This window comes from Coregonus clupeaformis, chromosome 3 (assembly GCF_020615455.1).
Source record: "Coregonus clupeaformis isolate EN_2021a chromosome 3, ASM2061545v1, whole genome shotgun sequence".
Lineage (NCBI taxonomy): Eukaryota > Metazoa > Chordata > Actinopteri > Salmoniformes > Salmonidae > Coregonus > Coregonus clupeaformis.
In genome coordinates this window covers 11,761,778-11,777,706 of record NC_059194.1, presented here as the reverse complement: position 1 = coordinate 11,777,706, position 15,929 = coordinate 11,761,778, and the positions used below count along the sequence as shown (strand labels likewise).

General features: G+C 45.3%; 1 protein-coding gene across 6 annotated transcripts in view; it reads left to right on the top strand.

Moving 5' to 3' along the window:
- Positions 1–14,005, top strand: part of LOC121540621 (LIM domain-binding protein 2) — a 121,235-nt gene extending 107,230 nt beyond the window's left edge. For 2 of the 6 annotated variants that reach the window (XM_041849666.2, XM_041849652.2), the window contains 2 exons: positions 637–767; positions 12,106–14,005. In XM_041849666.2, coding sequence (XP_041705600.1) covers positions 637–767; positions 12,106–12,336 — 362 coding nt within the window. In that variant the 3' untranslated portion in view covers positions 12,337–14,005. Of the gene's footprint in view, positions 1–624; positions 774–12,105 lie in introns of all 6 variants that reach the window. The other 4 variants (XM_041849658.2, XM_041849648.2, XM_041849639.2 and 1 more) reach the window with 3 other exon arrangements.
- Positions 14,006–15,929: the final 1,924 nt, after the last annotated feature.

Sequence of the window (15,929 nt, the reverse complement as noted above, 5' to 3'; positions counted from 1 at the left end):
AATGATGAAGTCCAGGTGTGCATAACGATGGGGAACAGGTGTGCGTAATGTGGGTTGCCAGGAACGGTGGTTAGTAGACCGGCGACGTTGAGCGCCAGAGAGAGGGAACGGGAGTAGGCGTGACAAGGTGGTGTTATCTCTCACAGTAGAGTAGTTTTATAAAAGATGGTGTTATCTATCACAGTAGAGTAGTTTTATAAAAGATGGTGTTATCTATCACAGTAGAGTAGTTTTATAAAAGATGGTGTTATCTATCACAGTAGAGTAGTTTTAATGTGGGCAGGCTATTGAGGATTGTACAATACCAAGGTCATTAAGGCATTCACATTAAGTCAAGCAGCACGTTCTATTGTTGAGCATTTATACACATGAAACAGGGGTTCTTTCTAACTAGTGCATGTCTTGGGAGATGTTAACGCCTTTTGATTTCACCTCTGATATTAACAAAGCATGGATAATTTTTTTGTTGTTGCGTGTTGTACGTATTGTGCATGTGTCTGTCTGTGCATTCTTGCATGGGTGCATGTGTGTGTGCATGTCAATATACACGTATGTACTTTATGAGTTACCCCCACCTTGGTGTATGCATTATGTTGTCCGCCATGGCTCTTTTTTCCTTTGCTGGTCGTGCCAAAGCTGAGCCAACGAGACAGACGACGACGAAGAGGAGGAAAAGGAAGAACTCTGCCAGCAGCGCCAACAGCAGCGTGGGCAACGCCAACAGTAAGAAGAGAAGCCCTGCCAGCAACTTCAGCCTCTCCAGTCAGGTACCTGTAAGCATCAGCTCAACCGGGTTTGGCCCACTCTTACACCCTCTTACACCACTACACACCCCTATACACCACTATACACCCCTACACACCACTATACACCACTATACACCCCTATACACCACTACACACCACTATACACCACCATACACCACTATACACCCCTATACACCACTACACACCACTACACACCACCATACACCACTATACACCCCTATACACCCCTATACACCACTACACACCACTACACACCACTATACACCCCTATACACCACTACACACCACTATACACCACCATACACCACTATACACCACCATATACCACTACACACCACTATACACCACTATACACCCCTAAACACCACTATACACCCTTACACACCACTATACACCCCTATACACCACTATACTTATCCAGAGCGACTTACCGTTTTTTCATACTATACACCTCTATGCACCACTATACACCCTTTTACACCACTATACACCCCTATACACCACTATACACCACTTATACACAACTACTATAGACACACAGGCAGGAAGGCATGTAATGAAACACAACAATTCATTTATAGGACTATCAATCTACCGTCATAATGTGTTTATTCAAGTATTAATCTAGAATTATCCTCCCCTGTTGCTTCATACCCTCTGCTCTGGGGAGTGCTATATCAACTGGCGCACCATGTCTCTAGTCTATCCCATGCATAGCATATTTTCTTCCTCGACATGTCAATACGGGGCCACTTGACACAGTTTGAGGTTAAACACCTACTTAAACCACTGAGTGTTACACCTCGCGCTTCACATCACCCCAGGGGATAAAGTGCTATTTCGCCTCAATTGTTTGGACAAGCTATAGTACTTTCTCACTATCACACACTGGGTTTGCTGTATGGACTGTTAGGAGTCATACTGACTGCTTAGGACTGTAGTCCCTCTGGATGGGGGGGTTTAGGAGGGAGGGAGGCAGGGAGGGAGACTGGGGATCTGTGAACCCTCTTTGTTTGGGTTGGGTTGTTCCTCACGGTGCTTTTTAATCCACAAGGCATCTCTTTTTTCTCTCTTTTTCTTTCTCTAGGTATATATTTTTTATGTCCCTCTCTCCCTCCCTCTCCCTCTCGCTCGCTCTCTCCCTCCCTCTCTCTCTCTCTCTATCTCTCTCTCTCTCTCTCTCTCTCTCTCTCTCACACACACCCACATAGACACAGCCTCTCCAACTCAAGCTCCCCCCTCTCTCTTGCTCTTTCTCGATCTCTCTCCCTCACTCTCCCTTTCTCACACACACATAGACACACACCCTCTCCAACTCTAGCTTCCTCTCACTCTCTTTCACCCCCCCAACCCCCCTCCCCTCTTCTCTCTCTTACTCAATCACTCGGATGCACACACACACACACACACACACACACATTGTTTTCTTGGTGGGAGGCTGTTTGGCTCTGTGCCATCTCTCATTATCACACAGTATATCTGTATACACCCCCTTCTCCTTTCCTTCCCACACACACACTCCTCTCCCTCCTCCCCCCTCCTTTCTTTAAAAACACACACTTCCTATGGTTAATGTTGACATGCGTCTTTAAGAGCAGTGACGGTAACATGCTGGTTACATATGTTGCACGCCTGCTAGCTTTGTCTGAGAAGTTGTTCGTTCGTTGGCTGAGCACAGGCCCTACGTGAGCCCAATGACAATAAGGAGAGGACAGGGAGAAAAGGGAGGGAGCGGGTGAATGGGGGGCATAGGGAAGGGAGGGGGAGTGGGTTGTTGTGTTGTTCAACAGGGACCTCTACTGGTCGCTGGGCTGAAATGACATTGAAAACTATGTAGAGTGCTACTAAGAAAACCATGCAGAGTCCTACAATGTGTTTGCTGGGGGATTCTTTGGGAACATTCAGATAGAAATTGATTGTGTAGAACAAATATGATTGTCTGTCAGGTAGAAAACGGAAGTGTGTTGTTAGCTCTATTTGTTACGCGTCTATGTGTATCCCTCTGAACATTTCACCTCATAGGCCTTTACCTACACATTTTGTATTTGCAGATCTTAAGGGACTAGATAGGTTTATGCTGAAGGCTCAGCCCTTCAATGGGCATAGAGGAGCATCCACCATATTGCTTACACCTGTCCAGTTCCTTCAGATCTGCAAACACAGAAGAAGTAGGGGCAAGGAGAAGGGGATTGTCTAATATCTCAAAAAGGGTGCTAATACACTAACTTATGATCAGACAATGAACATTCTTAGCTGTCTTAACAGCCCATAGGTCCATTCAGGGCTAGCTAATGCTAAAGATAATGAGATGAGTAGATGAAACATTATTAATTAGATCACAATGTACACTCCCCCAATCCCAGTCTGACCACCAGCTGTTGTCATTGGTGGGAGGGGTGGGGGTGGGTCGGGGGGGTTGGCCCAAACAGGCCAGAGGTAGATTGACAGCCACCCTCGCAGGAACAGATGGCGAATTTAAGGCTTGTTGGCAATCAGCACGTTTTGAGCTAATGACTTAATTAGCTATGCAAATTGACAAATCAGTGTGGATATTGTCATTTAGTCAAAAATCTCACCTAAATTAATTAGTGTGATTAAGGCATAGTAGGGTGTAGAGGCGGGAGCTAGGGGGGTTTGAGAGACGTTGCCAACCCCCCCCACCAATCCAGATCCTCTGGTTGGTGTGTGTTTGTGTGTTTGTGTGTGTGTCTGCATGTGTGTGTTTGTGTGTGTGTCTGCATGTGTGTGTTTGTGTCTGCGTGTGTGTGTCTGCGTGTCTGCGTGCGTGTGTGTTCATACATGTGCACACATCTGCACATCAGAGGAGGTTAGCGAGAGCTCCCATGCCACGCCGCATTGACACACATGGGCAGTGAACCGTGTGTTTCATTTAACTGTGTAGCTTCCTCCTGAGATGCAGTGGGAGGTTGTGGGCTGCTGAGGAGAGAGAGGGTTTAGCAGACCAGGGAAAATGAGATATACAACTCAGCCTGCCTAGAACAACCAATACTGTCCTAACATAGTCAATTTGATCACATACAGTTGAAGTCGGAAGTTTACATACACCTTAGCCAAATACATTTAAACTCAGTTTTTCACAATCCCTGACATTTAATCCTAGTAACAATTCCCTGTCTTAGGTCAGTTAGGATCACCACTTTATTTTATGAATGTGAAATGTCAGAATAATAGTAGAGAGAATGATTTATTTCAGCTTTTATTTATTTCATCACATTCCCAGTGGGTCAGAAGTTTACGTACACTCAATTAGTATTTGGTAGCATTGCCTTTAAATTGTTTAACTTGGGTCAAACGTTTCAGGTAGCCTTCCACAAGTTTCCCACAATAAGTTGGGTGAATTTTGGCCCATTCCTCCTGATAGAGCTGGTGTAACTGAGTCAGGTTTGTAGGCCTCCTTGCTCGCACACGCTTTTTCAGTTCTGCCCACAAATGTTCTATAGGATTGAGGTCAGGGCTTTGTGATGGCCACTCCAATACCTTGACTTTGTTGTCCTTAAGCCATTTTCCCACAACTTTGGAAGTGTGCTTGGGGTAATTGTCCATTTGGAAGACCCATTTGCGACCAAGCTTTAATTTCCTGACTGATGTCTTGAGATGTTGCATCAATATATCCACATAATTTTCCTTCCTCATGATGCCATCTATTTTGTGAAGTGCACCAGTCCCTCCTGCAGCAAAGCACTCCCACAGCATGATGCTGCCACCCCCGTGCTGCACGGTTGAGATGGTGTTCTTCGACTTGCAAGCATCCCGCTTTTTCCTCCAAACATAACGATGGTCATTATGGCCAAACAGTTCTATTGTCACGATCGTCAGGGAGAGACCAATGCGCAGCGTGATGAATGAACATGTTTACTTTATTAAATTAAAGCACGACCAAAACAACAAACGACTCGTAACGTCCACGGTGACAATGACCGAACACGGAACAAAAACCCACAAACACAAAGTGAAAAACAGACAGTTAAATATGGCTCCCAATCAGAGACAACCAGCCAACAGCTGACACTCGTTGCCTCTGATTGGGAGTCACTCAGGCAAACATAGAAAACAACAAACCAGAACCCCCAACATAGAAATAAACCACATAGAATGAACACACCCTGGCTCAACATATAGAGTCCCAGAGCCAGGGTGTGACAGTACCCCCCCCTAAAGGCGCGGACAGCGACCGCGCCTCAACCAGAAAAAAATAGGGGAGGGCTGGGTGGGCACTCCTCCTCGGCGGCGGTTCTGGCTCCGGGCTTGCCCACCACCCTCCAATAAACCCCCCATAGCGCCCCTGGTCCGGTCTGGCCCCGCTGGCTGGAGCTGACCTGGACGTAGCAGGAGCGGCTAGCTTCAGCTCCGTTGGGGAGCAATAAAGCGGTACCTGATTTGGCACCGATGACCCAGGCACGGGTTGTGCCAGACTGACGACGCGCACCCCAGGCTTGGTGCGTGAGGCAGGAAAGGACCGGACCTGGCTGTCGATGCGCACCCCTGGCTTGGTGCGTGGAGCAGCAACGGGCCAGACCCGGGCTGACGATACGCAACCCTGGCTTGGTGCGTGGAGCCGAACGGGCCTCACCGACTGATGACTCGCACCCTGGCTTGCGTGCGTGAGCAGCAACGGGCCGGACCGGGCTGACGATGCGCACCCCTGGCTTGGTGCGTGGAGCAGCGACGGGCCGGACCGGGCTGACGATGCGCACCCCTGACTTGGTGCGGGGAGCAGGAACGGGCCGAGCCGGGTTGACGGGCGCACCACTGACTTGGTGCGGGAGCAGGAATGGGCCGGACTGGGCTGGCGACGCCGCACCACAGACTTGGTGCGGAGAGCAGGAACGGGCCGGACAGGGCTGACGAAACGCACCACTGACTTGGTGCGGGGAGCAGGAATGGGCCGGGCCGAAGCTGGTGATGCGCACCGTAGACTTGGTGCGAGTGGCAGGAACAGGCCGGACCGTACTGGGAACACACACCACTGGCCCTACGTGGGGATCAGGAACAGGCCGGACCGGACTGGCAACACACGCCAGTACCTCTCGCCGTGCCTCTACATCTTCCACCCCCTCTTCGACCAGTGGCCCCCGTAACCTGGCGGCCTCCTCTGCCAATCCGCTGGGCCGCTCTGCCGCGGTCTCCTGCTGGCCCGTCGTCCACGGCGTTAGCCCCCCCCTAAAAAATGTCTGGGGGTCTCTCCTCCCCGTGGGCCAGGCCTCTATCGTTCTCGCCCAACTCTCGCTCTTCTGTCTCCAACTCCCGCTATTCAGCTCCTCAATGGGCTTGACCCAGTCGAAGCTCTTCCTCAACTGTTCCCAAGTCCATCCACTCTGCTCTTTACAAGGCTGGACCCAGTCGAGGTTGCCACGGAGATCTGCAAGCGATTCCCCTGGCGATGGCTCCTGGACACGCTGCTTGGTCCAGTTTTGGTGGGTTTTTCTGTCACGATCGTCAGGGAGAGACCAATGCGCAGCGTGATGAATGAACATGTTTACTTTATTAAATTAAAGCACGACCAAAACAACAAACGACTCGTAACGTCCACGGTGACAATGACCGAACACGGAACAAAAACCCACAAACACAAAGTGAAAAACAGACAGTTAAATATGGCTCCCAATCAGAGACAACCAGCCAACAGCTGACACTCGTTGCCTCTGATTGGGAGTCACTCAGGCAAACATAGAAAACAAACCAGAACCCCCAACATAGAAATAAACCACATAGAATGAACACTGGCTCAACATATAGAGTCCCAGAGCCAGGGTGTGACATCTATTTTTGTTTCATCAGACCAGAGGACATTTCTCCAAAAAGTAAGATCTTTGTCCCCATGTGCAGTTGCAAACCATAGTCTGGCTTTTTTATGGCGGTTTTGGAGCAGTGGTTTCTTCCTTGCTGAGCTGCCTTTCAGGTTATGTCGATATAGGATATAGATACTTTTGTACCTGTTTCCTCCAGCATCTTCACAAGGTCCTTTGCTGTTGTTCTGGGATTGATTTGCACTTTTCGCACCAAAGTACGTTCATCTCTAGGAGACAGAACGCGTCTCCTTCCTGAGCGGTATGACGGCTGCGTGGTCCCATGGTGTTTATATTTGCGTACTATTGTTTGTACGGATGAACGTGGTACCTTCAGGCGTTTGGAAATTGCTCCCAAGGATGAACCAGACTTGTGGAGGTCTACCATTTTTTTTCTGAGGTCTTGGATGATTTATTTTCATTTTCCTATGATGTCAAGCAAAGTGGCACTGAGTTTGAAGGTAGGCCTTGAAATACATCCACAGGTACACCTCCAATTGACTCAAATTATGTCAGTTAGCCTATCAGAAGTTTCTAAAGTCATGACATATTTTCTGGAATTTTCCAAGCTGTTTAAAGGCACAGTCAACTTAGTGTATGTAAACCTCTGACCCACTGGAATTGTGATACAGTGAAATAATCTGTCTGTAAACAATTGTTGGAAAAATTACTTGTGTCAAAGTAGATGTCCTAACCGACTTGCCAAAACTATAGTTTGTTAACAAGAAATTTGTGGAGTGGTTGAAAAACAAGTTTTAATGACTCCAACTTAAGTGTATGTAAACTTCCGACTTCAATTGTATTTATAACTACCAGTAATCAATCATCTAACATTTCTTAAATTATTGAATTGCATCTCCTAGATACTCACTGTTATGTTTAGACCTGTACAGTGGGGGAAAAAAGTATTTAGTCAGCCACCAATTGTGCAAGTTCTCCCACTTAAAAAGATGAGAGAGGCCTGTAATTTTCATCATAGGTACACGTCAACTATGACAGACAAAATGAGAATTTTGTTTCCAGAAAATCACATTGTAGGATTTTTAATGAATTTATTTGCAAATTATGGTGGAAAATAAGTATTTGGTCAATAACAAAAGTTTCTCAATACTTTGTTATATACCCTTTGTTGGCAATGACACAGGTCAAACGTTTTCTGTAAGTCTTCACAAGGTTTTCACACACTGTTGCTGGTATTTTGGCCCATTCCTCCATGCAGATATCCTCTAGAGCAGTGATGTTTTGGGGCTGTCGCTGGGCAACACGGACTTTCAACTCCCTCCAAAGATTTTCTATGGGGTTGAGATCTGGAGACTGGCTAGGCCACTCCAGGACCTTGAAATGCTTCTTACGAAGCCACTCCTTCGTTGCCCGGGCGGTGTGTTTGGGATCATTGTCATGCTGAAAGACCCAGCCACGTTTCATCTTCAATGCCCTTGCTGATGGAAGGAGTTTTTCACTCAAAATCTCATGATACATGGCCCCATTCATTATTTCCTTTACACGGATCAGTCGTCCTGGTCCCTTTGCAGAAAAACAGCCCCAAAGCATGATGTTTCCACCCCCATGCTTCACAGTAGGTATGATGTTCTTTGGATGCAACTCAGCATTATTTGTCCTCCAAACACGACGAGTTGAGTTTTTACCAAAAAGTTATATTTTGGTTTCATCTGACGATATGACATTCTCCCAATCCTCTTCTGGATCATCCAAATGCACTCTAGCAAACTTCAGACGGGCCTGGACATGTACTGGCTTAAGCAGGGGGACACGTCTGTCACTGCAGGATTTGAGTCCCTGGCGGCGTAGTGTGTTACTGATGGTAGGCTTTGTTACTTTGGTCCCAGCTCTCTGCAGGTCATTCACTAGGTCCCCCCGTGTGGTTCTGGGATTTTTGCTCACCGTTCATGTGATCATTTTGACCCCACGGGGTGAGATCTTGCGTGGAGCCCCAGATCGAGGGAGATTATCAGTGGTCTTGTATGTCTTCCATTTCCTAATAATTGCTCCCACAGTTGATTTCTTCAAACCAAGCTGCTTACCTATTGCAGATTCAGTCTTCCCAGCCTGGTGCAGGTCTACAATTTTGTTTCTGGTGTCCTTTGACAGCTCTTTGGTCTTGGCCATAGTGGAGTTTGGAGTGTGACTGTTTGAGGTTGTGGACAGGTGTCTTTTATACTGATAACAAGTTCTAACAGGTGCCATTAATACAGGTAACGAGTGGAGGACAGAGGAGCCTCTTAAAGAAGAAGCAACAGGTCTGTGAGAGCCAGAAATCTTGCTTGTTTGTAGGTGACCAAATACTTATTTTCCACCATAATTTGCAAATAAATTAATTAAAAATCCTACAATGTGATTTTCTGGATTTTTTTTCTCAATTTGTCTGTCATAGTTGACGTGTACCTATGATGAAAATTACAGGCCTCTCTCATATTTTTAAGTGGGAGAACTTTCACAATTGGTGGCTGACTAAATACTTTTTTTCCCCACTGTACCTATCAAAATAGAGAGTTAACATCACCCAATTAAATTCCCTCACATTGCGAATAAAGAATCAACCACAGAATAAAACTCCCTATGTTTTCATCTGTGACCTCAACGCTAGGGATCATCTCTTAGAAATATGTCCTACATGATTACTATAGGGAAAGGAAAGGGGATACCTAGTGAGTTGTACAACTGAATGCATTTAACCGAAATACAGTGTCTTCCACATTTAACCCAACCCTTCTGAATCAAAGAGGTGCGGGGGGCTGCCTTAATCGACGTCCACATTATCGCGCCTGGGGAGCAGTTGTTGTGGGGGTTAACTACCTTGTTCAAGGGCAAATGGCAGATTTTTTCACCTTGCCGGCTCGCGTTTCGAACAAGCAACTGTACTGTCCCAACGCTCTGACTCCTAGGCTACCTGCCTTCAATTTTGATTGGTCTGCGAGGGGCAGGAAGGGGAGGATAGTCCACTTCGTCAGTGGGAGGGGGTTTCATTCGCACAGAGTGCTCAGAGAGGGGTCGACCGTGTACATACGGGTTCACCGCCTTCACGGTGCTTCACCATACACACACTCCTTAAAATCCCCCCCACGCACCAACTGTTATTGCAGGAGCGGCAGGGGGTTGTTTCGAAACAAGGTAAACACACGGCTTTAGCCCTTTAGTGAAACAACAAACACACATCATCAACAGTTGAAGCACACCAGCTAATGGGTTAGATGGATTAGATGGGTTAGATGGTTTAGATGGGTTAGATGGATTAGATGGATTACAAGGGTTAGATGGGTTAGAAGGTTTAGATGGGTTAGATGGTTAGAGGGGTTAGATGGGTTTTATGGGTTAGAAGAGATAGATGGGTCAGATTGGTTAGATGGGTTAGAAGGGTTAGAAGCTTGTGAGTAGTTGTCATAGAGCTGGATAGAGGACTCACTTGCCACAAAAGACTGTGATAGCATGGGCGGTTTATGGGTTGTAGCATTATGTACTACAGTACCCATAATGCTCTGTACAACATATCAGGTTTTATCCTAGGTTGGGATTCTATCCGATCCGCGTTAGATCTGTGTTATAGCGCGTTTGACATTTAAAGGTAATTTCAGATTGAACCGACATCTGCAGCGTTAACCGTGAATGCGATCTCCACGAACGTCAGGGAAAATGCCTTTAAAATCTGCATTGTTAACTGTCTAGTGCACTGCGCTATGAATTGAATCAAATCAAATCAAATTGTATTGGCCACATGCGCCGAATACAACAGGTGCAGACATTACAGGGAAATGCTTACTTACAGCCCTTAACCAACAGTGCATTTATTTTTAATAAAAATAAAATAACAACAAAAAAGTGTTGAGAAAAAAAGAGCAGAAGTAAAATAAAATAACAGTAGGGAGGCTATATATACAGGGGGGTACCGGTGCAGAGTCAATGTGCGGGGGCACTGGCTAGTTGAGGTAGTTGAAGTAATATGTACATGTGGGTAGAGTTAAAGTGACTATGCATAAATAGTTAACAGAGTAGCAGCAGCGTAAAAAGATGGGGTGGGGGGCAGTGCAAATAGTCCGGGTAGCCATGATTAGCTGTTCAGAGTCTTATGGCTTGGGGGTAGAAGCTGTTGAGAAGTCTTTTGGACCTAGACTTGGCACTCCGGGTACCGCTTGCCGTGCGGTAGCAGAGAGAACAGTCTATGACTAGGGTGGCTGGAGTCTTTGACAATTTTGAGGGCCTTCCTCTGACACCGCTTGGTATAGAGGTCCTGGATGGCAGGAAGCTTGGCCCCAGTGATGTACTGGGCCGTACGCACTACCCTCTGTAGTGCCTTGCAGTCGGAGGCCAACCAGTTGCCATACCAGGCCGTGATGCAACCAGTCAGGATGCTCTCAATGGTGCAGCTGTAGAATTTTTTGAGGATCTGAGGACCCATGCCAAATCTTTTCAGTCTCCTGAGGGGGAATAGGCTTTGTTGTGCCCTCTTCACGACTGTCTTGGTGTGTTTGGACCATGATAGTTTGTTGGTGATGTGGACACCAAGGAACTTGAAGCTCTCAACCTGTTCCACTACAGCCCCGTCAATGAGAATGGGGGCGTGCTCAGTCCTCTTTTTTTTCCTGTAGTCCACAATCATCTCATTTGTCTTGGTCACGTTGAGGGAGAGGTTGTTATCCTGGCACCACACAGCCAGGTCTCTGACCTCCTCTCTATAGGCTGTCTCATCGTTGTCGGTGATCAGGCCTACCACTGTTGTGTCGTCGGCAAACTTAATGATGGTGATGGAGTCGCGCCTGGCCATGCAGTCATGGGTGAACAGGGAGTACAGGAGGGGACTGAGCACGCACCCCTGAGGGGCCCCCGTGTTAAGGATCAGTGTGGCAGATGTGTTGTTACCTACCCTTACCACCTGGGGGCGGCCCGTCAGGAAGTCCAGGATCCAGTTGCAGAGGGAGGTGTTGAGTCCCAGGATCTTTAGCTTAGTGATGAGCTTTGAGGGCACTATGGTGTTGAATGCTGAGCTGTAGTCAATGAAAAGCATTCTCACGAATCCCGGCCTTAGTAAAGATGTTCTTGTAGCTATAACAGAATGGTGTCCCATCTCCTTACCAACATATGGTGTCAGAAGTGGGATCTGAACCCACGCCTCCATTCTTGGTTAGAATTAGAATCTCAGGGGTAGGCTACTGGTCTTGATGAGACCCAATGTCCTCTAGTGTTTTTGCTTTTGGCCCTTCATTGCAGTGGGTGGAATATCATCCATACAGATTAGAGTGGACATCTTAAGCTTAATTTCAGTATAATGAACGTCTAAAGGCTTTCACATATGCTTGGACATGAACTGCGCTGAATGAACATTTCCATAGATTAAGAGTCAGTATAACCTGCATATCATACCATAAAACCTGTATGATCACTATAGTATAATCAATATATTATCAATTCTACATATAGCATCTCTCAGAATGTCATGCATTTCTCACACATGCAACAATGTGTCATTCAAAATGTCTGACCTCTGACCTTTAACCTGTCCTTAACCTCTTTCCTTTCAGGACGTGATGGTGGTGGGTGAGCCCACCCTGATGGGCGGGGAGTTCGGGGACGAGGACGAGCGTCTGATCACACGTCTGGAGAACACGCAGTACGACGCCACCAACGGATTGGACGACGAGGATGACTTCAACGGCTCGCCAGCGCTTGGCAACAACAGCCCGTGGGGCAGCAAGCCGCTCAACAACCAGGACAGCAAGGCCGAGAGCACAGCGCCGCAGTCGTCACAGTAGAACACACAGAGACCAAGGCCACCGAGAGCACAGTCAGTGCCCCAACCTTCATATGTCCGCTTAGCTGACATTTAACTTCAATGGTTGAATGTCACTATTTTTGACATATTCTAATGAGACCATGTTGCCCTTCAGTAAAACAGAGGGAAAATAATTATCAAAAAACTGCTATCGATAAACACTGCTTTTTCACCTAAATACATACAGGTTGTATGCATTGCAATGATGACATAAAACAATACTGGGTTTTATTTTTTCAATTTTTCCTAGAATTCCTCTGTTTGGATTTGGTGGGAATTCTCAGTGTTAGGGGAGTTGGGATAGCTCTGGGAATGACACAAGGCCAGTGTTCATATGAATTGTACTTCATGGACACATTTTCAGTCCTTGAGCTTTAACTGTAGTGGGATTCTGTGGTTGTTGCCCTTTTGACCTTTGATCTGCAGGTTGCGACACCTCTGTGACAGTTGACAGGGGAAGTCAAAATAAAACATAAAAAATTAAATGGCTCCTTTAAGAGCATCAGCATTATTTTTATTTTTATTTATCAGCCTCAATCAGAACTAATCGGCAAGGTTTTTACTCAGCCCATATAGAGCCACCAAACTGCATCCACGATGGCCGAGACGTCACCGTCTTGAGCTTTTGCATTTTTATTGGACATTTATTTGACAGTTGGTTTGTTTATGCTGTGTTTTTTTGTTGGATTTTCAATGAAAAGGAAAGTGACTCTGTTTCACCATTACGGACAGCTTCAAGTGGGGAGACTCGTGTTCCACGATTGCTTTTCCAGAATTACTGCATCAGCGCCAATTGTTATTTCATGCAAACCTGTTTGATTGTGTTTGTAGTGTATTGGTGTTCTTTTGCTTCTCCCCAAAATACTTTACAATCACGTTTGTACGTTGCCAATCAGTAGACCTATGTGAACTTTGCTGACATACACCAATGCATTAATGTTGATTTTTCACATTTGGAATTTGGCTTAATTCTTTCTCTTTAATGACCTACTCCCAAACTGATGTTTAAAGCTTTTTCCTGCATGATTTAATTTTGTTTGTTTGATATACTGTACAGTATAGTATGTACCTTTTTGAGACACATTGGTCAGCCATTTTGTTCATCAGTTTGGGAACACTGTTACAAGGTTTCTAGCTCTGTAACATAGAGAATGATATCAGGAGCAGCGCCATTGAGGGCTTCCACCATGCTTCCTTCATTTTAAAGTAGTCAAAGTAGTCAACTAGGTCGGGATTCCTATGGGTTGTAGCTTCAATGGGTTGCCCATGCTGTCACAGATGCTATAATGGCACAGATATAAGGATGGGTCCTCTATCTCTGTGCTCTGGAAAAAGAGGTGTGACCTACGATTTTATCCATTTAAGATTAGCCACCATTCTGAAACCATTTTGTACTGTACATGACAGCTGTTTCAAATTTCTATAGGGCATTTCGGATTCTGGTTGTCTGTCCGACCGATTTCTGCTGCTATAAGCAGCCCATTTATTGTTTTGTTTATATTCAGTCATTGAATTAATGCAGAGATCATATCTTAAACAACATTTTAGTCTCATTGGAGAGATATTAAAGATATACTGAGCAAAAATATAAACACAACATGTGAAGTGTTGGTCCCATGTTTCATGAGCTGAAAGAAAAGATCCCAGAAATGTTCCATACACACAAAAAATGTATTTCTCTCAAATTCTGTGCACACATTTGTTTACATCCCTGTTAGTGAGCATTTCTCCTTTGCCAAGATAATCCATCCACCTGACAGGTGTGGCATTTCAAGATGCTGACTAGACAGCATGATCATTACACAGGTGCACCTTGTGTTGGGGACAATAAAAGGCCACTAAAATGTGCAGTTTTGTCACACAACACAATGCCACAGATGTCTCAAGTTTTGAGGGAGCATGCAATTGGCATGCTGACTGCAGGAATGCCCACCAGAGCTGTTGCCAGAGAATTGAATGTTCATTTCTCTACCATAAGCCGCCTCCAACGTCGTTTTAGAGAATTTGGCAGTACGTCCAACCGTCCTCACAACCGCAGACCACGTGTAACCACGCCAGCCCAGGACCTCCACATCCGTCTCCTTCATCTGAGACCAGCCACCCGGACAGCTGATGAAACTGAGGAGTATTTCTGTCTGTAATAAAGCCCTTTTGTGGAGAAAAACTCATTCTGATTGGCTGGGCCTGGCTCCCCAGTGGGTGGGTGGGTCTGGCTCCCAAGTGGGTGGGCCTATGCCATCCAAGGCCCCTGCCCAGTCATGTGAAATCCATAGATTAGGGTCTAATTTATTTAGTTCAATAGACTGATTTCCTTATATGAACTGTAACTCAGTAAAATCGTTGAAATTATTGTATGTTGCGTTATATTTTTGTTCAGTATACATAATTTGCAAATTATTGAGCAAAAACCAGCATCAAGGCCCTACAGAAATGCAGTTTTAAAATCCCTGCTTTAGTGTTACCAGTTGTTCTTTGACTATGAATCCCCCCTGATCTCCTCTAGTCTACTCTTCTGTTGGATTTTGTTTCTTAAAGGCAAGAAGACAACCGTGGATGTATTTAATATACGTTTTGATCTTTTGTGTATTTATTTGTGCATTTGTAAGGAAGCTAACACATTTCTAAATAGATTTGAGCCTGGTATTATTAGAATTCTGCACAATTTGTACATTATATTGCAGAGATGTTTTGTGTCATATCTGATGTCTGGTATGTATGCTTTGCCATTATGTGTGCCAATAAACCGTGCTTAACGATTGGTCCGATTGGGTTTCTGCAGACATTGTATGGATTACTGTGCATGCTGTGTTCATGCATGTCTGTTTCTCAATTAATCTGTTTTCCTATACCTTTATTCTAGTCTGCCTGTCCTCGTGTCTGTCAATAGGCTGCCAATATGATATGTTACTACAGCGTAACTGTGCTGTATCCCTACGTATTCCCAATGTGACAGATTGATGGACAATAACCTATTTTATGACCAATTTCGAATGTGGCTAATGTCAGCCACCACTTCTTACATCCTTGATAAATATAATGAGTTATTTAGGGTCAGGGGGACAACTGGTTCATCAATAGACCAAATCTGTGTTTGAGAGGAGCAGAACCATTTGTTTATCTTTGAACAGGATTCAAGACAGAAATCAATCATTAAGGCATATTTTACTAAAGGCAAGGAAGCAGCAGGATATCAAATGTGAAATATTTGGATGGATGGATAGCCTGGCTATTTGAAGAATCTCAAATATAAAATATATTTAGATTTGTTTAACACTTATTTGGTTACTACATGATTCCATATGTGTTATTTCATAGTTTTTATGTTTTCACTATTATTCTACAATGTAGAAAATAGTAAAAATAAAGAAAAACCCTTGAATGAGTAGGTGTTCTAAAACGTTTGACCTGTTGCGTATATATGTGGTGAATTTTGTGGGTCTATAATCGGTGTGGATAATGTTTGTTTGATCAATATTTCTGTTTGTATAATTTATGCATCAATCCCTGCGCGAGAATGTGATGACGTTGCGTTGGTCCCTGAATGTTGATACCAGCGCCGCGGCAAGTGAAGAT